General features: G+C 37.3%; 2 protein-coding genes across 2 annotated transcripts in view; one reads left to right on the forward strand and one right to left on the reverse strand.

Annotated features, from left to right (window-relative positions):
• The window catches only part of LOC135196239 (uncharacterized), a 26382-nt gene continuing 605 nt past the window's right edge, over positions 1-25777 (reverse strand). The window contains exons 2-3 of the mRNA XM_064222917.1: positions 3799-4094; positions 1-603 (exon numbers count right to left, since the gene is read on the reverse strand). Coding sequence (XP_064078987.1) covers positions 360-603; positions 3799-4094 — 540 coding nt within the window. The 3' untranslated portion in view covers positions 1-359. The remainder of the gene's footprint in view (positions 604-3798; positions 4095-25777) is intronic.
• The window catches only part of LOC135196238 (uncharacterized), a 6505-nt gene continuing 3434 nt past the window's right edge, over positions 22707-25777 (forward strand). The window contains exon 1 of the mRNA XM_064222916.1: positions 22707-22918. The gene's annotated coding sequence lies outside the window, so the exon portion shown is untranslated. The remainder of the gene's footprint in view (positions 22919-25777) is intronic.

Consider the following 25777-nt stretch of genomic DNA (forward strand, 5'->3'; position numbering starts at 1 on the left):
TTTGAAGTGGTTACATGGATTTATGTGCTTAAAAACGTCGCTCAGAGTCTTAACAATATACATACATAAATACAGAGAAAGATTACATTACAATAGTTGCTTTCGAGTGACTGAATTCAAAGTCCTGAGTATCATGGGAGGAGGAAAAAGAGAAGAAACTTCGTATCTCTCGCTCCAAAATGAACCTTTCTCTGAAGTCGTGAGTGCGTTCATTCTGTCACAACAAATGAGTGCCAAAAAGGACTTGCTTGTTTTGCCTTGAACGCCGTCCTTATGAACTGTAAATAGGTGGAAAAAGTCATGGTCTCATTTTCTCTTTGCTTCTCCCCTGACACTCACAGGCAGCCTGAATCTCGTTCTTAGCCGGCGCAATTCTGTGGTGGGAACTGGAGTCCACCAGCAACACAGTAGTACGAGAGTCTGATGGTCGTTGACCTGTTAGTGTAGAAGACGGTGACTGAGGTGGTGGTTCGAGCTGTGGTCCAGACAGTGAAGCCGAACTTCGGATCTTTGGCTTGGGCTTCCCCTGCGGCGCTGGTGTCTTCCGGGGATGGTTCCCCAAGTCCGCTCGGTTCAAGTGCAGGCACATTGGAGCCTCCTTCGCTGTTAGGAATCGAAGGATATTTGAGATAATTAGACGGATAATTAAAGACCAAAAGGCTTAAATGTATCTAAAAAAATAAAGGAAAGCTATAATTTTCTTTTGAAATGAAAAAAGTTATTTACTGTGTATATTAAAGAATAGAAGATTGTAATTTTATATATTTATATATATACATATATATATATATATATATAGATTCTTATATATATATATAAAATATATATATATATATATATTATAAACTAACACATTCAGGCTACACCTGGGAATAAGGAACGCAGTCGCAAGCCAACAATAGCGTTCCATCTAAACTGGATCAATGGTCCTCTCATCTGATCTGGGTCTATAACTATAAGCTTCAATTGGAACCAGGGGCCATAATTTCTCTAGCTGAACTTCAAACTATAGCTTCCAATCTGAATTTGGGTTTATAGTTTTCGATATGAACCTACGATTATAGCCTTGACTTATGGATAGCCTTCATTCCAAACCTTAAGCTATAGCCTTAAATCTGGACTAGGAGTCATAACCTTCAGTGTGAATCTGGATTTATAACTTCAGTCTAATTCTGGAGCTATAACTTTCAATCTGATTCTGGAATTACATTTTTAAATCTGAGAATTAAACCAGGATCCATAGCCTTAAATCTGAACCTCTTATGATGGCCTATAATCAGGACTATAACCTTCAATCTGAATCCGGAATTATAACCATCGATCTGATTATGAACTTTAATTCGAACCTTGAACCATGGCCTTCCATGTGAAACTGGAACTAGCATAACTGAGCCTCTATTTTTTAGACTTCAATTTGAGTCAGGACCCACAGCCTTCAGTCTGAACTTCAAACAATAGCTTTCAATCTGAATTCAAGGCTATATCCTTCAATCTGAATTTAGAATTACAGCCCTCAGTCTGAATCTGGAACTATAGCCTTCAGTTTGAAACTAGAATGATATTCTTCGATTTGAGCCCAGAACTATAGACTTTGATTTAAACCCTGAGCAATACTCATCAATTTGAACCTCTAACTATAGCTTCCAATCTGAACTTAGAGCTCTAATCTTGAATCTGGAACTGTAACCCTCAATCTGAACCTGGAACTACAGTCTTTCGTCGGAACTTTTAACTACAGCCTTCAATCTGAAGGTGGATCTATATGTTTCAGTATAAATCTGAAAATGTAGCCTTCAACTTGAACTTTAGCCCAAATTTTCAATCTAAACCTCTGGTCTGAACATGGAACTGTTTTGAATATAAACCTGAATTAAAATCAGTGAATCTGTACTTTGAAACATAGCTTTCGATATAAGCCTGGAACTATAGCACTGAGTCTGAACATGGAAATATAGCCTCTAACCTTATACTAGAGGTTCCTTGTTGGACGAGTGGATTTCGCGCTCGGCTACCAATCCAGTAATCCGAAATTCGATTCTCGGCTCGGCCAACGCGGAACCAGAGAAATTTATTTCTGATGATAGAAATTCATTTCTCGATATAATGTGGTTCGGATCCCACAATAAGCTCTAGGTCCTGTTGCTAGGTAACTAATTGGTTCCTAGCCACGCAAAAATATCTAATTCTTTGGGGCCAGCCCTAGGAGAACTGTTAATCAGCTCAGTGGTCTGGTAAAACTAAGATATACTTAATATGAACTTTACCCTGGAACTATATCTACCATCACAATCTCGTTCTATAGCGTTCATTCAGAACCTACAATTACCATCAAATTATAACTAATAATTTCCGACCTTTATACATTAAGGAACCGCTGAAATGATTTTTCATGTCCCAAGGAACTTGTATCTTTAGCACACTGTATATTACACACACACACACACACACACATATATAATACTATATATATATATATATATATATATATATATATATATATATATATATATAGAGAGAGAGAGAGAGAGAGAGAGAGACGAGAGAGAGAGAGAGAGAGAGAGCTAAGAAATTTTTAATATAAATCATACAAAATGCACCATTACATCATAAAATAGTTTGCATCACCAAGTAAACATTTCTTAAAAATATTATTCACGATTTCTTGAGGGACCCGTGAAAATGGTCTTCGGAACCCTATAGTTCTTCAGACCCCTGGATGGGAATCACTGCGTTAAGCCAAATCAAGAACTAAAGCGTTGAAGCCGAACCTGAAGCGGTACCCTTGAGTCTTAGCCCGAAAATATAGCTTTTAACCTAAACCTGGAGTTACTGCCGTCATTCTGGACCTGGAGCCACGTGTCTTAGCAGTGCCTACAAATGTTTCTTCAAACATGGATATAGAACATTTTAATTTGTCTCCATGTGTTTATAATTTATAGCTATTCCATCTTTGTATATAGATAGCACTTGGAAGTTTTGATATAAATAGCACAAAGATGCTTGGATAGAACAAGTCTTACTTCCATTTCTGGTCAGTTAAATGACCCAGTCTGAGGAATATTTAAACCTCAGAATGAGTTTGTAGTGTTGCTTAAACGAGTTGTTAGAGCAACATTTTGACTGTTGAAATACTGTTTTTAAAACTTACAAGACTAGTCACAATTGATTTGAAAATTTTTTTCCACATAAGTTCTATATGACCAACAAACAGAAAGTGACAGAGCAGCCAGCACATCCATCTAGCAGCCATTTATTAACGATGCTTCAAACACTCCAGGACCTGCTTTGAATGCTTTGAAGATTTGTCCATCAGTACTCTAAAACTAATATTGTTGGAGATCATCTTCGACTGAACTTGAGAGTGAGAAAATTTCATTCTAAGCAGACAATAGTAGTTTAGTCTCCTGTAAAAAATAACCATTGAGATGGGTTTGTTTTTCCGTCCGCCCCTAAATCTTAGATTTTACTGAGGCTAGAGGGCTGCATATTGGTATGTTGATCGTCCTCCCTCCAATCATCGAACATATTAAAGTTTCAGTTTTTATTTTATTTAAGGTTAGAGTTAGCCATGATCGTGCGTCTGGCAACAATATCGGAATGGACACCACCAGGCCGCGGTTAAAGTTTCATGGGCTGCGGTACATACAGCATTATATCGAGAGCACAGAAAGATGGATCTATTTTCGGTGCGCGTCATTATACGCTGTACAGAAAACTCGATTGAGCCTAAGAAACTTCGGCGCCTTATTTACTTGTTTTGGTTGAATATCACAACTTCAAGGACACAAAGCTACTTACCCGACTAATTCCAAGGCCTTGTTATCGGAGCCTCTTCGGAATCGCTTTGTATTCCGCCCTGCGCAGACTGTAGCAGCTGTTCCCGAGAGACAGGAGAAGAAGACGGTGGAGGTGACGGCCGAGACGATTGTGTAGGTGGTGGTGCTGAAGGAGCCGAAGAGGCGCTCCTTCTGGCTGGAATCCCTAGGATCCAAGGAATGCGCAGTTTCTACGGAACCACTTTCTTCATTGTTGCTATCCCCGAGAGCCCCTTTGGCGAACAAGAAGATCCCAAGCAGTAGATAAAGGACTCTCATCTGGGAATTGGGAGTAAGAATGAATTCTTTGCAACCAAGTTAGATTTATTAAAAATCTAACAAATCATATAGCTCAAAGATGTTATATCATTACAAGCCTTTCCACAAAGTTCAATGAAGTTCTATAGAATCGGCAATCTTTCAGCATTTCGTTTTATCCCTAATGATGATACGAAAGAGTCCTTCATCAACATGAAGGAAAACTGTCTGGCTATTTCCTTTGAAATGGCTCAAGGCCACTCTTGCAGCGCGTGCGCTAGTCGGATTGGAACGGCTACTACTTTCATCTTTATCAATAAAAAATAACTCATGTCTAAAATTAAAAGAAATATTTCTTTTTTCCGCTTAGAATGTTTCATTTAAACAGAAATGTTGGAAGAAAACATACTAATATCTCTTTGAAGTGAACAATAATTTCATTGAGGCTCACAATCGATAATGTACCTTTTCAACAATCAATTCAATCAATTATCATTAAAGATATCAGTCTAAATTTCTAACAGTTGCAAAGTAGTTTTGTATGTATAGTGTACACACACATACGGCATATATATATATATATATATATATATATATCTATATATATATATATATATATATTATATATATTATATTAATTATTAATTATATCTTAATACAATAATTATAGTTTTCACCAACAGAGCAATTTTTTTCAAGTTTCAAAAGCCACGGGGACTGAAGCATATTAGATGCTCAAATGACTGACAAATAACGAACATAGGAAGCTCCAAGACCGGAGGGAATCGAGATCGATTTTATTTTCGTTACATTGTGCAACTTTAAGTGTTGGAGGCGTCGACCCCTAAAAATACATTCCTTTGGGGAAGCTTCCAGTTTGCCATTGTGTGTGCAACTACTTGATCAAAAGGATTCAAAACGAGGGTTTTTCCCCTCAGATCTGTTTTCGTTTTCGAGAAAAACTACTGTCCATCATAATTCCTCACATCGAAATACCGTTTCGGGGGGGGTTGTCAGGATTGAAAGCATATAAAATATATATTATATATATCATATAATATATATATAATGATAATAGTATAATATATATAATATTTTATTTTTTAATTATGCTTTTCAGGGATATCAACGAGGGTTTTCCCCCTCAGATCTGTTTCGAGTTTTGAGAAAAAACTAACGGTCATCCATAATTTCTCACAATCGAAATACTGTTTCGTTGTCAGGATTGAAAGCATATAAAATATATATATATATATATATATATATATATATATATATATATATATATATATATATATATATATTTTATATGCTTTCAATCCTGACAACGAAACGGTATTTCGATGTGAGAATTATGATGACCGTAGATTTCTCAAACGAAACAGATCTGAGGGGAAAACCCTCGTTGATATCCTTTTGACCAAGTAGTTGCACACACAATGGCAAACTGGAAGCTTCCCCAAAGGAATGTATTTTTAGGGGTCGACGCCTCCAACATTTAAAGTTGCACAATGTAACGAAAATAAAATCGATCTCGATTCCTTTCGGTCGTGGAGCTTCTTATGATCGTATGTCAGTCATTTTAGCATTTAATATTCTTCAGACCCGGTGGAAGTCTCCTATGACTTGGTCACTGACTGCGCTGAACGAGGTACGTGGAATACCTTCCAGTCAATGGTTTCACGCATGATACTCCAAATAAGCTCATTTCCTGAGTCATGGTCATCGATCCAAGCTGGAAGGATGTTAAGTATATCTTAGTTTAACCAGACCACTGAGCTGATTAACAGCTCTCCTAGGATTAGAAGTTTTTATATGGCTAGGAACCAGTTGGTTACCTAGCAACGGCTTATTGTGTGCTCCGAACCACATTATATCGAGAATTGAATTTCTAATCACCAGAAATAAATTCCTCTGATTCCACGTTGGCAGAGCTGGGAGTCGAACTCACGACTACCGAATCTGTAGACGACGAGCACGTAAACCACTCGTCCAAAGATTTTAAGAATATATTGCAAGGCTAAAAACCACAACCAATAGGAACTTAATCTCTTATTAGTGCGGTAGAGTTTCGAATCCATATTATCGGAATACATTACCCACTGAAGGCCCTCAAATGATCAACGATCTGAACAAAGATCCCCTTCTAGAACGTGAGGGATGGGAAAGAGTGTTATGTGACTATGATGATTCCAGTTATTGTTACGTCAAAAGAGGTTATGTTCTGGTTTCAGTTTGCCTGTCTGTCTTTCGGCAGTTTAGCAAACAAGTGACAATAATTATAATTTGGGCCTTTTCCGAAGAGTTCCCCGCCGGTGGGCTTATGAGCAGTAATGATCGATTGATTGATTTATAAATTTAAGGTATAATGCCAAGCACTGGGGCAACTAAGGCCATTCAGCGCTGAAACGGAAATTGACAGTAAAAGATTTCAAAGGTGTAACAAGCGGAAAACCTCAAAGCAGTTGCGCTATGAAACTGTTAGGAGAGGGTAGACAGCAAGATGGAAGAGAGAAAATATGAATGGAGGTACAGCAAAAGGAATAAAAGTGGTTGCTAGGGGCCGAAGGCACGCACGCTGCACATAAGCTTCAGTAATGCATACATTGCACAGCATGAGGTGCACTTACAGCACTGCTCCTTACGGGAGAGAAGTAATGAGTACAGTTATTACGTTTTGGGAGAATTCTGGCTCTGGATTAGATTGGTAAACTTTTTCTTTGTTTGGATTGGAATAGAGCGCTTAGGCCAAAGGACAAGCGCTGCGCCCTAAAAGTCATTCAGCTTTGAAAGGGTAATTGACAGTAAGAAGGTTTGAAAAGTGTAACGGGAGTTAAACCTCAAAGCAGTTGTACTATGAAACAATTGTTAGGAGCCGGGGTGGCGCGGGTAAAGTAAGATGAAGAAAGAATATGAATGGAGGCACAGTAAAAGGAATGAAAGGGGTTGCAGCTAGGGGCCGAAGGGAAGCTGCACAGAACCTTAAGCAGTGCCTATAGTCCACAGCATGAGGTGCACTGACGGCATTGCACAACTACGGGGGTTTTGTTTGTCAATGGAATTTTCTGAAAATTTGACCAAAGGTGGACCGCTTCCTTTTGACTAGCAATAAGTGATGAGATTTGTGGTCAGAATCTGAATCTTGCGCATCCAAGACTTTCGCAACGATCCTGGTCTCCGTGGCAGAGAAGAAACGTCTTTGGGGAGGGACTGACGATCTGGACCGTGGACTGACGGCTCAGCCTTGGCACAGGTTTGCGGTCTCCGAGTGTTCTTGTTGGAAATTTTACCTCTTAATGAATCATTCTTATCTAAATGGAGGCAAATTTGTTAAAATTGTGTTTGAGTGTTCCCACAGGATTAAGAGATTAACATCTTTGTATAATATTTGTTATTTGTCCAACAGCATACGATAAGATAATAATATGAGACCTTTGATTATTCACAGAAAAAAATAAGACGAAACTTTTTACACGATCACCACAAAGATCACAACGGTGCCTATCGATTGTCATTCCTCTATCAGTATCACGCAACTATTCTTTAAAGCTAGCACATGTTCGTTCACATCCAGTGATCGTGTTTGGAAATGATTCTGAAGATCCTATTCTTGGAACAATTCTCGCAGACAGTATTGTCCGCGGCTTCATTGAACACATTACCTTCGCTCCTTAATGCAGAGATGGGATTTGGAGGGATGTATTAACATTTATATATCAAGATGAGCAGGACGTGGCTTGGCTATTTTTGAACGTGGCGAACGTACTACGAGGAAAGTTCTCAGCCAGCGGTGGCTTCCATTTCCTCCTCTTTGGAGAGGTACAAAATTTCTACTTTCCTCCAAGCGTGCAGCAAGATCACCACTGGAAGACTTCAGAAAAGGGCACACGAAGAAAGACGTACCATACATTCAGGACTCATCGTTCGTGTGAATGGGACTGGAGCGTTCGGAGATGAGCGAGCGAAATGTATCTGTCCTTCTAGGGCCAAACACGGGAGAGTCAATTCCAGGTAGATACAAAATAGCCATTACAAATAATTTTACGATGTCAGAATCACTTTGTATCTTATCGCTTTCACGTTCATTCGAACATCATCGGGGCACATTGTGTGAATAAACTTCAGAGAGTTTGGTACAGAAACTGTGCCTATTATTTCCTTTCCTGTTATTTATATAAAGAATGTTTCAGATCATTGGATGTTGCCAGGTGTCGATCTTAAGGTATTCTGTTTTAGACAGACAACAATAGAGAAAAAGAGAAGGCAAACAGGCAGTTGCTTGGAAGGCTCCCTCAAGAGCGTAAAAGCAACGTAGTAGTTATTCATTGTGGCAGCCTGTTTCATGGACTACGTTTCAAACAGAGGATTAGCCTTGTACTGGGTTTCGTGTTTTGACAGTGGGTGGTGTCTTCGTGGGGGAAAAGCTTTTAAACAGTAAATATGGATGTGTTATTTTGCCTCTTGACCTCGAGATTGTAGTTATGAAACATTAATAGCTTAATTGTCATAATGTTTCCATTAGACAGTGACCCCCACCAGCCTTTCTTTGAAGCGCGGTACTTGCGGTACTTGAAAGAAATCTAAAAGAAATAACATGGCATTGGCATTCCTGATCAATTTCGTACACGAAATTAAGCAGTTTTCATTTGATTCACACCTACTCACAACGTTAACGATGATGCCCGAGAATAACATTTCAAAATTCGGAAAGAATAAAAATAATTTCCTTGTTTTCCAATGTTACTCGTAACGAAAAAACTGGGGGGGAAGGGAAAAGGCTTAGTAAAACTAAGTCGAAACATTTATCAGTACCGAAGAGGTGAAGAGGTAAAGGTGTCAAGTTGAATGTAGAACAAAATGGATTTACAGAAAGACATATCAAAAGATGACAATAAAATTCGGAAGTTGTGTAACTCTTCAAAAACTAGGAAGTAACGATTATTCTTTGAAATCAACACACCACGTTTGCAAATTTGCGTACACTGAAACAGTAAACAATCGTTTGTCTTTGGTAAATTCTAATTTTTCATTTCTATTTCAGACATTGTGTTGAATTTCAGTTTTTGTTCATTGATACTGAGATATAAATAAAACATTGTACAAAAAATAAGGTAAAAACTAACCAATTTCCGTGAAGAAAAATCTGGTCGATCCAGCTTTCCTGAAAAGAGAAAAATTCAACTCTCGATCTCACTGCAATCTGTTTCTTGCGCGTACCCGGTACCAAGGCCAATAGGATTTGAACAGGTCAACCCACGGCCGCTTGAAATTTTTGTCGTATGCGCATCCATGACGTCAATAGGTTCAAAAGAGGTCCTAGGCTGAACCTATGGATTTACGGGCTGCTCTAGGAGCAAGAGCCCGTGCCAGCACAAGGCTGGCTTAATCTTCAACAACAACAACAAAAACAACCTATGGTCAGTCTGTAATGAGCGGGCCAGAAGGTCAGACATCCATCTCTCTCCCACTCAATCTGTCTCACGGTCTTCCTCTGTCCCAAGATTATATTGGTCCCAAGGCCAACAGAATTTTAACTCGCACCAACTGTCACGATGCCTAGTTGCGCAGTGCGTGACTGTACAAATTATTCGATAGGAAAATCAATTTAGAATTATTATCGGTTTCCGAAAGATAAAGAAACACAAGACAAATGGATTCAGCAAAGGATGCAAATATGTGACAAATTCAAGCATACGAGAGATAGTCAAGAGAAGTAGGAAAGACTTGAAGACATCGTTCAAATTAAATGATAGTCATATTGATGTAGAAGGACCTAGAAGAATGAATGTTCGTCTAGCTGCCCTGCTGTTATCTGAAACAACAGCCAAATCTATACAGTTTTTTGGTGAGCAAGGACTATTAAAGAGTAAGGATTGGGAAACCACTAGTCAATTCATATTGCTAGCAGATAGGTGGTTTGATCTTTTTAATTCAAGGGTATTCACAGATTCAAATAAATCCTCAAGAAATGCCTATGGGGCAAATTTGGCAACACAAAATCAGATTATTGAGAGGTCACCATTGTATAAATATAAATCGCCTCCATCATATATAATAACGGTAATAATTGCTGATAATAATAATAATAATAATAATAATAATAATAATAATAATAATAATAATAATAATAATAATAATAAATAATAGAATACAATAAATAATAATAAGATATATATTATTATAATACATGAAATGACCAGAGAAGAAATAGAGGAAATATGGAGATGCTACATCAGAAGCAACCCGACGGAGAGAGGATATAGAAGAAGATTGGTCAACATCTGGAATGAGAGGAATAACACCCCCCAAACAGAGCAGAGGCTGGCAGACCAAGTAAGGAACATAAAGAAAAAGAACTGGCTCTCCCCAACAGAAAGAGAAGAACTGGAAAGGGAAATGTCACACGACAACGAATTACACGAAGACGAACTGAGAGACGATGCCACAGAAGACGACAGGGAGGATGAGGTATCAAACAACGACACACGAAGAAACACCGACGAAGTAACAGAGAGGACGGAATGGGTAGAAAAGATTAGACAATGGATGGAGCCAGATACAGAGAGAACAAAGATCCCCTCCATGAAAGCCTACAACACCAAGAAATTGAGGGAGAAAACAAGTGAGGTCAATGAAATACTGGGCATAATACAGACCACCAGTATCACAGAAACAAATAACTTGACATATGCAGGAGCAAGATTAGTAGCAGAACTGATGGGAATTCGAACACCAACACCACCAGCACAACCAACCCAACAGAAACCAAAACAGCAACCTCCTTGGAAAAGGCGCCTGGAAAAGCAAATCATGGTGATGAGATCTGACTTGAGTAAACTGAAAGAGATGGCAGAAAAAAGGCTAAGAAGCAAGAAAACAAGGGAGGAACTCAACGAGAAATACAAAGTACAAGAGAGGGGATTAAACAACACAATAGAAGATGTAAAACAGAGGCTTAAGGCCAAAGCACATAAGATCCAACGGTACATGAACAGGAATAAGGGATACCAACAGAACAAACTATTCGGAACCAACCAGAAAAGACTATACAGCCAACTAAGAGGGGAAGACAACCACCCACAAATTCCTGAAGCCGAACCAAGTAAGAGACTCTGTGAAAACATATGGAGCAATCCGGTATCACACAACAAACATGCAACATGGCTCCAGGAAGTCAAGGAAGAAGAAACAGGGAGAATAAAACAAAGATTCACAGAGATCACGACAGACACAGTCAGACACCAACTAAAGAAAATGCCAAACTGGAAAGCCCCAGGTCCCGATGAAGTCCATGGATACTGGCTCAAAACTTCAAGGCCCTACACCCACGAATAGCAGAACAACTCCAGCATTGTATCTCAAATCACCAAGCACCCAAATGGATGACCACAGGAAGAACATCCTTAGTACAAAAAGACAAGAGTAAGGGAAATATAGCCAGTAACTACAGGCCTATCACCTGCCTACCAATAATGTGGAAGTTACTAACAGGTATCATCAGTGAAAGGCTATACAACTACCTAGAGGAGACAAACACCATCCCCCACCACAGAAAGGCTGCAGAAGGAAGTGTAGGGGCACAAAAGACCAGCTCCTGATAGACAAAATGGTAATGAAGAACAGTAGGAGAAGGAAAACCAACCTAAGCATGGCATGGATAGACTATAAGAAAGCCTTCGACATGATACCACACACATGGCTAATAGAATGCCTGAAAATATATGGGGCAGAGGAAAATACCATCAGCTTCCTCAAAAATACAATGCGCAACTGGAATACAATACTTACAAGCTCTGGAATAAGACTAGCAGAGGTTAATATCATGAGAGGGATCTTCCAGGGCGACTCACTGTCCCCACTACTCTTCGTAGTAGCCATGACTCCCATGACAAAAGTACTACAGAAGATGGATGCCGGGTACCAACTCAAGAAAAGAGGCAACAGAATCAACCATCTGATGTTCATGGACGACATCAAGCTGTATGGTAAGAGCATCAAGGAAATAGATACCCTAATCCAGACTGTAAGGATTGTATCTGGGGACATCAGGATGGAGTTTGGAATAGAAAAATGCGCCTTAGTCAACATACAAAAAGGCAAAGTAACGAGAACTGAAGGGATAAAGCTACCAGATGGGAGCAACATCAAACACATAGATGAGACAGGATACACATACCTGGGAATAATGGAAGGAGGAGTATAAAACACCAAGAGATGAAGGACACGATCAGGAAAGAATATATGCAGAGACTCAAGGCGATACTCAAGTCAAAACTCAACGCCGGAAATATGATAAAAGCCATAAACACATGGGCAGTGCCAGTAATCAGATACAGCGCAGGAATAGTGGAATGGACGAAGGCAGAACTCCGCAGCATAGATCAGAAAACCAGGAAACAAATGACAATACACAAAGCACTACACCCAAGAGCAAATACTGACAGACTATACATAGCACGAAAGGAAGGAGGGAGAGGACTACTAAGTATAGAGGACTGCGTCAACATCGAAAACAGAGCACTGGGGCAATATCTGAAAACCAGTGAAGACGAGTGGCTAAAGAGTGCATGGGAAGAAGACTAATAAAAGCAGATGAAGACCCAGAAATATACAGAGACAGGGAGAAAGACAGAAAGAACAGAGGACTGGCACAACAAACCAATGCACGGACAATACATGAGACAGACTAAAGAACTAGCCAGCGATGACAATTGGCAATGGCTACAGAGGGGAGAGCTAAAGAAGGAAACTGAAGGAATGATAACAGCGGCACAAGATCAGGCCCTAAGAACCAGATATGTTCAAAGTACGATAGACGGAAATAACATCTCTCCCATATGTAGGAAGTGCAATACGAAAAGTGAAACAATAAATCACATAGCAAGTGAATGCCCGGCACTTGCACAGAACCAGTACAAAAAGAGGCATGATTCAGTAGCAAAAGCCCTCCACTGGAGCCTGTGCAAGAAACATCAGCTACCTTGCAGTAATAAGTGGTACGAGCACCAACCTGAAGGAGTGATAGAAAACGATCAGGCAAAGATCCTCTGGGACTATGGTATCAGAACGGATAGGGTGATACGTGCAAACAGACCAGACGTGACGTTGATTGACAAGGTCAAGAAGAAAGTATCACTCATTGATGTCGCAATACCATGGGACACCAGAGTTGAAGAGAAAGAGAGGGAAAAATTGGATAAGTATCAAGATCTGAAAATAGAAATAAGAAGGATATGGGATATGCCAGTGGAAATCGTACCCATAATCATAGGAGCACTAGGCACGATCCCAAGATCCCTGAAAAGGAATCTAGAAAAACTAGAGGCTGAAGTAGCTCCAGGACTCATGCAGAAGAGTGTGATCCTAGAAACGGCACACATAGTAAGAAGAGTGATGGACTCCTAAGGAGGCAGGATGCAACCCGGAACCCCACACTATAAATACCACCCAGTCGAATTGGAGGACTGTGATAGAGCAAAAAAAAAAAAAATAATAATAATAATAATAATATAAGGAGTATAATTATAATAATAACAATAATAGTTATAATAGTATCAAGAGTAAACGAATAATAATAATTATAGCAATATTATTATTATAATTGTTGTTGTTGGTTATTATAATTATTTTATATTATTAATATCAAAAGTATAATAATAATAATAATAACAACAACAGTATAATTAAATGTGATTATGAATAAGCAGTCAGAGAGAGACAGAGAGGAGAGAAAGAAAGCGAGAGAAAGAGGAGACATGTCTCAGTTGTTGAACCTAGTGACGTCACATTAATAACGGCTATCCAAGCGAAAGCTGCGCGTAGGTTGACCTGTAAAATTCTATTGGCCTTGCCCGGTACCTCGTCACACTTTAGGGCCACGAGAAGGTGCTAAGCCACCGCCATCTTGAATTGAGAATACAAGGTGGCGGTGGTTAAGGCTTAAGCTAAAGCAGGATTCGTTTTGGTTCTGGTTGTCACTGCCTCTAGAAGACTGCATTTTCTTTGTTAGAATATTTCGTTGAGTATGTATGCATATACTTGTGATGTGCTCTTACTCTTAAAATAACTTTTCTCGTATAATGAACGGAATCCCATCGCGTTTTATAGCAGGAAATCTAGGACAAAGGGCAGCAATGAAAGATTAATGGCTACCGTGCATAAAGAAGCCTTTACAATAGTATCAAGTTTGCATAATTTTAAAATGCTACTGATGGTGAATAAAGTAGAAGTCCTTACAGACCACAAGCCATTATTGGATCTTTTTAATAAATCCGCGACTACATTTGTTAAATGTAGTCGCGGATGCCCTTAGTAAAAATTTTTATGATACGGGTGGATCTCAAGTTACGCCAGTTACTAGTGATTCTATACAATGGGATATGAGTCTCATACAACAAAGGCAGGATGAAGATGACATTTTGGCAGACGCAAAAGCGTTTCTCAGAGGGGAATCAGTCAGGAAAGGTTATAAGTTACCTTTTTCAGGTTTAGAATTAGAAGGTAATCTATTGGTCAGGAAAATTAAATGTAAATTAAGGACTAGTGAAAGTAAAGGAGACACGACACAGATCGTAATTCCGAAAGTCCTAATTCCAGTGGTTTTGGATATAGTACATTACAGGTTCGGTAGTCCACACTTGGGGATAGAAAAAAAACGTGTAATGAGGTGCGTGGTAAAGATATATGGAAAAATATGGGGAAAGATGTGGAAAATTTTGTGAAAAACTGTACATTATGCAATGCTTGCAGGCCCACAAGGATAACTTCCTGCAAATTAGGGTCATATCCGATACCAACTAGACCTATTCAGAGAATATATATGGATATCCTAGGAAATTTTTGTGAATCTAGATATGCGAATAAGTACCTGTTGGTAATAAACGATGAACTAACGAGGATAGTAGAAATTTTTCCACTTAAGCTCAAAACAGCCGAAGAAGTAGTTATAGCATTTTTCAATGGTATCATTTGCCGATATGGCTCACCCGAGGTTTTATTGACCAACAATGGCAGAGAATTCGTAAACAAGACTTTAGAATGTTTGGCAGAAGTCATGGGGATAGAGAAAGTAACGCTTATTCCATACAGACCAGAAGCTATGGGTTATGTGAACGAGCAAACAAGAAAGTGCTCGAAGCTCTCAGGAAGACTGTACGAGGAAATGATAAAAACTGGGACAGATATATAGATGTTGTTAGACATAACATCAACACTATGATTAGTGATTCCATTAAAATGTCTCCATTTGAAGCATTGTTTGGTTGTCAAGCACGAGGCACATTTGATCTGTTAACTATACCTCATCATGGAGAAGATACAATCGAAGCATTAATTTCCACAGCAAAAGAGAGACATGCTTGTCTCAGGCATAATCTCGAGGCTACGACCAGAGAAATGGTGGAAAGAAGTAACAAGAAATCATTAGATGTTAAAATTGCTGTTGGAGACAATGTATTTCTAAGAATTGTGAGAAATTAACCAAATTACAAACTGGGTCCGAAATTCGAAGGTCCTTTTAGAGTTATTGAGGAAAAGACAGGAAACAGATTTGTAGTCTTAACCCTTAAACGCCGACTGGACGTATTTTACGTCGACATTTTTTGTCTCTCGGGTGCCGACTGGACGTATTTTACGTCGACATACAAAAGTTTTTTTAAAAATTCGCAGAAAAATGCTTTTAGGCCTACCAGCCAAAAACTCTTGAATCACGCGCCTTGGGGGATGCTGGGAGTTCACGGATCAAGGTGTTGTTTTGTTTACAATCGTTACATAGGCGCGCAAGCGCGAATTTCTTTCTTGCCGCACTAAAAAGTATCTGTGACACATCTCGGAAATTATTTCGTCACTTTGACATAATTTTTGTACCATTTTAAATTAGCCGTTACATAAAGTATTATATATTAAAATGTGCGCATTTTTATGAAGAATACAACAAAAAAATACTCATGATTGTAGCTTTTATCAGTTTGAGATATTTTCATTAAAATAAATAACGATAAATGCCAAAATTTCAACCTTCGGTCAACTTTGACTCTATCGAAATGGTCGAAAAACGCAATTGTAAGCTAAAACTATAATATTTTAGTAATATTCAATCATTTAACTTAATTTTGCAACTAATTGGAAGTCTCTAGCACAATATTTCGATTTATGGTGAATTTATGAAAAAACGTTTTCCTTACGTCCGCGCGGTAACTCTTCCGAAAAAATCATACATACGATTGTGGTAATGTTTGCACCATTTTAAATTAGCCGTTACATAAAGTTTTATATATGAAAATGTGCGCAATTTCATGCACAATACAACTAAAAACAACCCATGGTTGTAGTTTTTATCAATTTTGAAATATTTTCATATTAAAAATGATAAGTGACAAATTTTCAACCTTCGATCAACTTTGACTCTACCAAAATGGTCAAAAAACGCAATTGTAAGCTAAACCGCTTATATTCTAGTAATATTCAACCATTTACCTTCAGTTTGCAACAAATTGGAAGTCTCTAGCACAATATTTCGATTTATGGTGAATTTATGAAAAAAATAACATTTTCTTTACGTCCGCGCGGTAACTCTTCCGAAAAAATCATACGTGCGATTGTGGTAATGTTTGCACCATTTTAAATTAGCCGTTACATAAAGTTTTATATATGAAAATGTGCGCAATTTCATGTAGAATACAACAAAAAATCATTGAAGGTTGTGGCTTTTCTCATTTTTGAAATATTTGCATATAAATCACGATAAATAGAAAAAAAACCACGTTCGGTCAACTTTGACTCTACCGAAATGGTCGAAAAACGCAATTGTAAGCTAAAACTCTTACAGTCTAGTAATATTCAGTCATTTATCTTCATCTTGAAACAAATTCGAAGTCTCTAGCACAATATTTAGATTTATGGTGAATTTTTAAAAAAATCTTTCCTTCCCTCCGCACGCGGATTCTCCGCCACAAATCTCCGAAATGCGTACGTTCCATTCTCGGAATATTTGCTCCGTTTCATATTAGTCATTTCATAGAGTTTTATATATGAAAATGTGCGAAATTTCATGTAGAATAAAACGAAAAATATTTGAAGGTTGTAGCTTTTCTTATTTCCAAAATAATTGCATATAAAAAAATATATATATAAAAAATTCGACATTCGGTCAACTTTACCTAGTCAGTTATGGTCGAAAACTGCATTTGTAAGCTAATATTCTTACCGTATAGTAATATTAAATCATTTGTCTTCATTTTGAAAGAAATTGGAAGTCTCTAGGACAATATTTAGATTTATGGTGAATTTTTGAAAAAAATATCTGTTCACGTCCGCGCGTTACGAATTCATGCATTATTTTGTGATAATATTTTCTCTGTGTTGCTTTTATTGTTTTACGATGTGTTATATACCAAAATGATCGCAATTTAGTGTACATTACAACGAAAAACGAAATAACTCGTTACCTTTAACCGTTTCGCGCACAGCGCGATTTGAATACAATTATATATGAAATTTCGTTTTTGCGCTATCATATATCGCATTATTTATATATGATAATGATAATTTTTTTCATTTCTGATGGTTGCATACTAAACTTCAGGCAATGAAAAAAAAATATATATATATGACTATATATATATATATGTATATCTATCTATATATATATATATAATATATATATATATATTATATATAATATATATATATATGTCATATCACATTACCGTGATTCACATCGAGCTACAAATGTCCTTTAATATCTAATTCGCTATACCTCGGAATTAATATATTTTCATATAAGTTTAACCGAAGGGGAATATTTTAGTCTATAACAGATTTGTCGTGTCACCAACAAATCCAAGATGCACAGTGAAGCTTTAAACCACACCGCCGAGGTAGAGCGAATTAGATATTGGATATTAGTAACTCGATGTGTATATATATATATATATATATATATATATATATATATATATATACTATATAATACTATATATATACATATATATATATATATATATATATATATATATATATATATATATATATATATATATACTATATATATATATATATATATATATATATATATATATATATATATATATATATATGAGATGCTAGTTGAATGCCAACTTCCGAAATCTAAGTCGGCTGATTACCGGGTACCAATTTTATGACGTAGCTTAACAGAGTCCCAATGGGAGTGCAACGGAATGCGCACATCCGACCGATTGATTCTGGATCCTCGTACTTGCAGGGCAGAAACGCTTTTACAGACACGTGGAGATCCAGAGAACCATTCTCTATCTCTCTCTACTTTGCAAGTGTTATGCGTGTGTTTGTTTGCGGTTCATTAGAAATGTTTGTTATTCGCAAATATCAAGCCAATTCTACATCAGTAAGCAAACAGCTGTGTTTCATTCAAAGCTCCATACATACTTATGAACAAAATCTCTACATTTCTCCATAAATAAATTCACTTGTATGTACATTGTTGTCAGGTCATCATAATCAATGGCAGTCAACGCTAATGCATAAATCGAAAAAAATGATGTCAAACGTTCTGGAATAGAAAAAACTTGCATACCATATGCAAAATCCTTCTCATTCAAATAACTAATTGCCATATTTAGATAATGAAGAAAAAACCTGCAGGAGATATAAACAAAAACATAATCACTCTGGTCTCTTAGAAAGAAAGTGCCTGCTTGTCTTCAAAACTATACCATTCAGCAAACCACCGTGCCAGATTCAAGGGGCTTTTGCTGTCACCGAAGCCGCTTAGAGACACCATCTACCATTAAGTCAACACTCATGCAGTTATGAACACCTCAAAGCGTCACAGAGTATTTTCTTAGCTTTCCATTTGACATGTAACTCCATGAGAACGATTACATGTTCATCTGCAGCATTTTCTGCTTGCTACTCGCCAGACAACCGCACGAGAGCTTCACTGTTTTCTTAATGCGGCTTCCTATAGGTCCTTTTACTGAAGTCTGAATATAATGAAACAGGAAAAATAAGTCTCCTGACAGACTACAAGGCTAGAGCGGAACTTCGAAAGCCTCGGGAATCTGTGTCCACTTCGGACAGGCACAGTTTCAAGACCATGTCTCGACAGATTCGATACAGAGAAATCTGAAATTTCAGAAAACTCGACTTCCTTTTCCATATAAAGAGATAATCGAAATTCGCACCGTAGTTGACTAAATCTGAGAGGGTGAACTCAGGTATGCGACCAAGATTGGAAATAACAAACCTTCATTTCGAGGAATCCTGAAGGGAAGATTGTGGACAATGTGCCTTTATTTTCATTGCTTTTCTCCTTCCATTGTGCGCTTTTTTTATGAGCCAATATTGGCCTTTGACCAAGGAACCATTGCCTTCACTGCAATCTTTTTCAAAGTAATCTACCTCGACATTTTTTTCCACGAAGCGAAAACAAAGAGAGAAAGCCCAGCACGATGTTCAAATCATGTGGATAAATCAAACGTTTCAACTGCCAAGGTCGAGCCGAGTGGTCTCAACACACGTGGTTTAGCTCATAATTAACGCATAGATATGTATAGCTATATATCATCACCATTTTTTTTATTTACATAAACGATAAGCTACAGCTGCCGTTGGTACCTACTCGCTGTTCCATCCTACCAGGTGACAAAGAACTTATCAATTATAATTCAACTAACCACACACTCATATATATAAAGGTAATGCCACGTAGGAAAATGAAAAAGCGAGAACTGCCGAGATCTTTCGGTCTTAACGACCCTTTACTTAGTAGTTCTCGTTTTTTTTATTTTCCTCCGTGGCAATACCTTTATTTATAGATAGCATCACGTTTTATATATTTCGTGATCAAGTCACTTATATATATGTTTATATATTCCGCAAAAGAGCACACATTTATTCAAAATTACTAATACACGTTTATTTACAATCATATCCACACCTGCCGATACCATTACAAAACTGTTGTGGCGGTAGGTTCATGAGAACGTGATAGTCTCTTGTTTCTGCAATTCCTAGCACGATCTAGAGAGAACTATTCAGCTGGTGCGACAATACCACATCCTAGGATTCATCGCTACAGTGACGTCACGATTCCACTATCACGCGGATGTGAGCATAAGCTTCGTTAAGTGTAAGAAAATTCTTTTGCAAACAAGGAATGCATTTGTCATTATTAATAATATTGTAAATGGATGTGCCACCAAGGCATTCTCTGAACCTTTCTAGACAGTGGTTTCTTTATTACACACACACACATATATATATATATATATATATATATATATATATATATATATATCTATCTATATATATATATATATATATATAATATATATATATATATATATAATATATATATATATATATATATATATATATATATATATATATATATATTATATAAATATGTACACTAAGTTGAAGTTAATGGCATCATTTGCAAAGACTGTCCTATTTACATATACTCTGAATCTGTCCATACTTCTTATTGTCTTCAGGTATACGAACGGTAACCAAGTACGAGACCTTCCCTGAAAAAAGCGGGTCGCCATAACTTAAAAACTGACCACAGAATTTTCTTGAAAATAATCTCCTTATGCTTGCCACACGCTAAGTACCTACCAGCTTTTAAGTCGTCGCTGGAGTGATGAATTCCTGTTGGTCGGTGGGTCCCAATGTCTTGCTCGTAGAAGCCTGTGAAGCAGCAAATGCATTTCGGGTGTCCTTTAGTCCAACGCGTCCCGTCCTATGCTACGGCATGCAACAAAGAGCGTAGGCGAGGGCGCTTTGGCCGATAGCATGGGCGCCCGCAGCATGTTTCCAAGAAGGGGGAAATTTTATATATATATATATATATATATATATATATATATATATATATATGTTTGTGTGTGTTATATAATATGCAGTGGAACTGTGATGCCAATATATATATATATATATATATATATATATATATATATATATATATATACATTGTTCACCTGAATTCAGATATTTATTTAGAGAACGATGCAGTTATATACTGTATACAGATATTACAAAATACATAATGATACCATTAATTTACTTAAACGGAAAGAATATATTGTAAAATGGAAGGAAAACAAAGTGATGTAGTTAAATGTAATATATATTAATAGTAATATATCTCTATATAATAATATCTAAAACTTGCTTTTCCAGGATTTTGGGGGAGGGAGGGAGACAAGTGCCCAAGGGCACCCGCACATAGGGGCAAGAGGGGGCACTTGCTCCCCCCGAAAAGATTTATATATGTATTACATTATTACACATAATTACTTCACTTTGTTTTCCTTCCATTTTACAATATATTCTTTTAGTTTAAGTAAATTAAAGGTGTCATTATGTATTGTATAATATTTGTATACAGTATATTACTGCGTTGTTCTTTCCAGAAATATTTGAGTTCAGCTGAACAGTATATGGAACTATTACAAAAATGTCAATGTAACGTTGTATTTTTTTCTTTATCGTATCTTGCTTCACTTACATTATTGGCATCGCAGTTCCATTGCATATTATATATATATATATACGTATTATATATATATATATATATATATATATATATATATATATATATATATATATATATAATTTGCCCCCTCCTGGAAAATATGCTGCGGCCGCCCATGCAAGTGCCCCCTCTTGCCCCAACGGACGCCCATGGCCGATAGTTTTCTTTGGCTCCACTGTCGGTATTTTTCTTTTCGTAGGTGGGTTGTTAAGTTGTTCGTTCTCCCCTCGGATTTTCACAGATGTCTTGCAGTTCCTTGAAGTGCGGAAGATAATGTCTGTGTTCCCTTGGACGTGTAATGCAGGCCATTGTTAGTTTATACTTACGGTTTCTGCCATTTACAATCTGGGGAACTCTATGCGCGCTCTCTGTAACTACTAATTCCTTTTTCCAGTGTTAGTTTACGGTCGTGGGCATCTACTTAACGCTTGAATATGGCCTGTTGGTTGCTGTGAGGTTGCAATCGTCGACGTAGAGTGGTAGTAGTGCGACCTATGCAGCAATTGCTGAGGTCAGGTCTTGACAGGTTCCTCCGTTGGGGGAAAGGGGTGCTATTCCGCATTCCGAGGGTGCTGACCAGGTACGGGCGGTAGACAGTTGTAGACTCTTAAGGAGACATTCGCGTTAGACATTATACCGTTGGCGATTATCCTTCTCATGGCCTTGACCTTATCCTTAATCTGAATATGATATGCCGCTCTGTAATATAATGTTTGCTGGTGAGGTCGACGTCGTCGATGGGGTGCTGGCATACATTTCCAGCTCTCTTTGTTTGCAGCTTTCATTTAGGTTCAGTCATAATCGTTGTTAAACAGGAGCTGCCTAACATGATCGAGCTCAGCTTGAGTAGATTTCCATGTGAAACAGTGGGTCATTGCACCCTTCTGTACTTAACTATCAAGGAGCGTTTGTAAGTGTCAGGGCACTCCCAGCAGACATTAAGGCACCGAAAAACATTCGTCGCCTTTTGGTACACGTCGCATTGTACTATTTTCTCTCTGCTCCACGTCTACACACAAGAAAGGAAGTCTGTCTTCGACGCTGTATCCGATAGCCTAGTTTAGACTAGAGTTCCTCTTTCAAGCATACTGTAGGCTGGCGTTCATGAAGCAGATATCTTTGGTTCCAGATGGGAATTGAAGGTTTTTCCTTCGACATGCGCCATATACATTTTAACAAATAGAGCAACAAGGGAAGGGGATCCCATAGCGTCCCATCTACCTGTCGAAAACGTCCACCTCTATGTGAGAGGAAGGGAGCTTCCTTAGTGCACAAATTTGGAGAAGACGTCGAAGGGCATCTTCTGGTATGTCGATGCGAGTGACATCCAAGTGGTAGATTCTTCTTAGAATAATATCGATGGTCTCGTCTCCCGGTAAGTTCGTGAATAGACTTCTTACACCCAGAAATGCGATGGTTGAGCTTGGAGTCGTATTATTCAAAATATCGATGAACTACCGGAGAAGCCACCGACTACCCCTTATTGATGTAAGGAGTTAGGGTCTTATTCAAGATCTTGGCTATTTCATGTGTTGGAGAGTTCATTTGTGCAATTATAGGGTGCAACGGGATGCAGGCCTTATGAGTCTTTATAGTGACATACCAATACTAAATGTAATTGTGTTAACCTATGTCGTTGTGCACCTGGGTGTCAGTCAACTGTGGTTGGACAGTGAAAATAGATCATTACATTGATTTAGGAACCTCATCCGTGGTTAACGACTTCACTTCACCAGAGACTAAAATGCAATTCCGAGCTCGGGAACATATTGGGCTCTTCCTCTCAAAACTATTAACTCAATCGATCCAACAGAGAGACAAGCACTTAGCCGTTAGTTAACTGTGGTGTGTTGTAGCCAGGGTATGTAAGGACTAACGACCTTATCGCAAAAGGGCTTCCTGAGAAATAAAATGATAACACTATCTGGTGGCAACCCCTCAAATGGCCGCCACTAAAGCTCAGGCGTACTTGTGCAGTCACACCTGAACCTGCCGTTTTTTCTGCCTGCGCGGGCGACCTGAGCAAATAGTTCCTCTCAATCAATAGGCCTGCGTCCAAACGACCAGCTCAGGAGTACCTGAACGTTAGTGCGCGGAGGCCATTTTTTTTTTTTTCTCTCTCTTTTCTCTTTCCCTCTAAACACAAGAGCTCATTCCAGTCAAAAGCAGCTCCTCTCGAGCATTCGTTGAATTTAATAGTTTAAACCTAAATTAAAGACGTATCGGATTTATTCATTTATCAGAAACTGACGCAAATGTCAGATTATATATATATATATATATATATATATATATATATATATATTATGTATGTATGTATGTATGTATGTATAGGACCAAGGGCGGAGGACGACGTCCATTGTAAAAAAAATTTATTTGCAATTGCTGACGTTGCAAGACACATGTCTCATTATCATAGCTGGAATAATGCATTAATATATAAATACAAAAAAACAAAAAAACAAAACAGACTTATACTTAAAATTACAACCAAAATATAAAACAAAATTATATGCGAGAAAAAATGTAGATAGTCTTTTCACAACACTTTGGATAACCTAATTCACCAGTTTGCTCCTGCCATTAACTGTAAATTGATTCCGGTTAATTCTCTTAATATTAAATCATCATTCCTGTACAAAGGCAAAATTATCCCTCCTATAACATCAAGCACCATCTATTTATTTCCTTGCCCCCGATGTAGTCAGGGGAGATACGTGGGTGCCTCACGCCGCCTACTGAAAGTGCGAATTGATTGTCTTAGCGGGTCAGTTATAGAATTGGAGTCACACTATCTAATCCAGTTCTCAAATATTCGAAATTGATTATAAAAATTTAAAAATACTCTCCAAAGTCCCCAATTCTTCGCTTCCTACCGTTGAATCACTTTTTATTAAATTACTAGTACCAAGATTGAATAACCAAACTACCTCTACAACTCTTCATCTGACGTGAGTTTACCCCGGCCTGGAAATCTTTGTTTATGTCACTCTGCTTTTGTACGTCGTCCAACTGGTAACAGTTTTCTACATTTTTTTTCTCTCTCATGTAACTTTGTTTTATATTTTGGTTGTAAGTATAAATATGGGTCTTTTTTATATATATTTTTATGTTTATTCCAGCTTTGATAATGAGATGCCTTGAAACGTCAGCAATTGCAAATAAAGAAATGTCGTTTCTATGGGCGTCTTCTTCTGTCCTTAGTCCTGGCAGGTTCAGTTGTAGCAGCCGCCTACCTCCTCAGCTATATATTTATATATAAGATATTATATATATATATATATATATATCTCTATATTATATCTATATAGATATTTATATATAATTAATCATATATAGTAATATATATATACTAAATATATATATATATCATATATATATATATATATAATATTAATATATTATCACTTATATATATTTATATATTATATATATATTTATATATATATGTATATATCCACTTTAATATATATATATAAATATATATATATATATATATATATATATATATATTATATATATATATATTTCCACACGGAAAATAATTGTGTAATGAAGGCTGAAAGTGGCAACATTATTCATGAATTTCTCGAATATTGAGTCGAAATCTATAAGAATTAATCTCGTCTGGAGCAAGTGAAAACCGAAGGCAAGATATTACAAAAATGAAAAGGTGCACTTTTCACATTGTCGAAAAACTAGAGGAAATACATTCTGCTGCTGACGAAGACAGCATCTTTGTATGTATGCCCATGCATGTTTACTCATGGGGATAAACCATATATAAATGTCCGTTTCTAAATGAGAATATCCAATATAGGCCTACTTCGTGTCTATTCTTGATTATGTATAATGTGTAATGAGAAAAAATATTCTAAACGGTAATGAAACAATAATAGACTACGTATTGTTATTCATTATCACATGTGTTAATAATGATTAACTGCCATTCTTCGCTTGGCGTCTTTTTTTTAGAGGTTTATAATTTTTTAATTGCTATCAACAAGCCAAATATTGCAAAGCATGTCCGTTGACGCGATGGTTGCTGCCATAAAATGACAGTGTTATTTTATTAATTTTACTGTAGATTTATTGTGAGTTACTAATTAACAATTACTAACTCTTATTATTCAAGAGCGAGCTAATCCTTTAGTAAAAGATAAAA

Source organism: Macrobrachium nipponense, chromosome 17 (assembly GCF_015104395.2).
Source record: "Macrobrachium nipponense isolate FS-2020 chromosome 17, ASM1510439v2, whole genome shotgun sequence".
Taxonomy (NCBI): Eukaryota; Metazoa; Arthropoda; class Malacostraca; order Decapoda; family Palaemonidae; genus Macrobrachium; species Macrobrachium nipponense.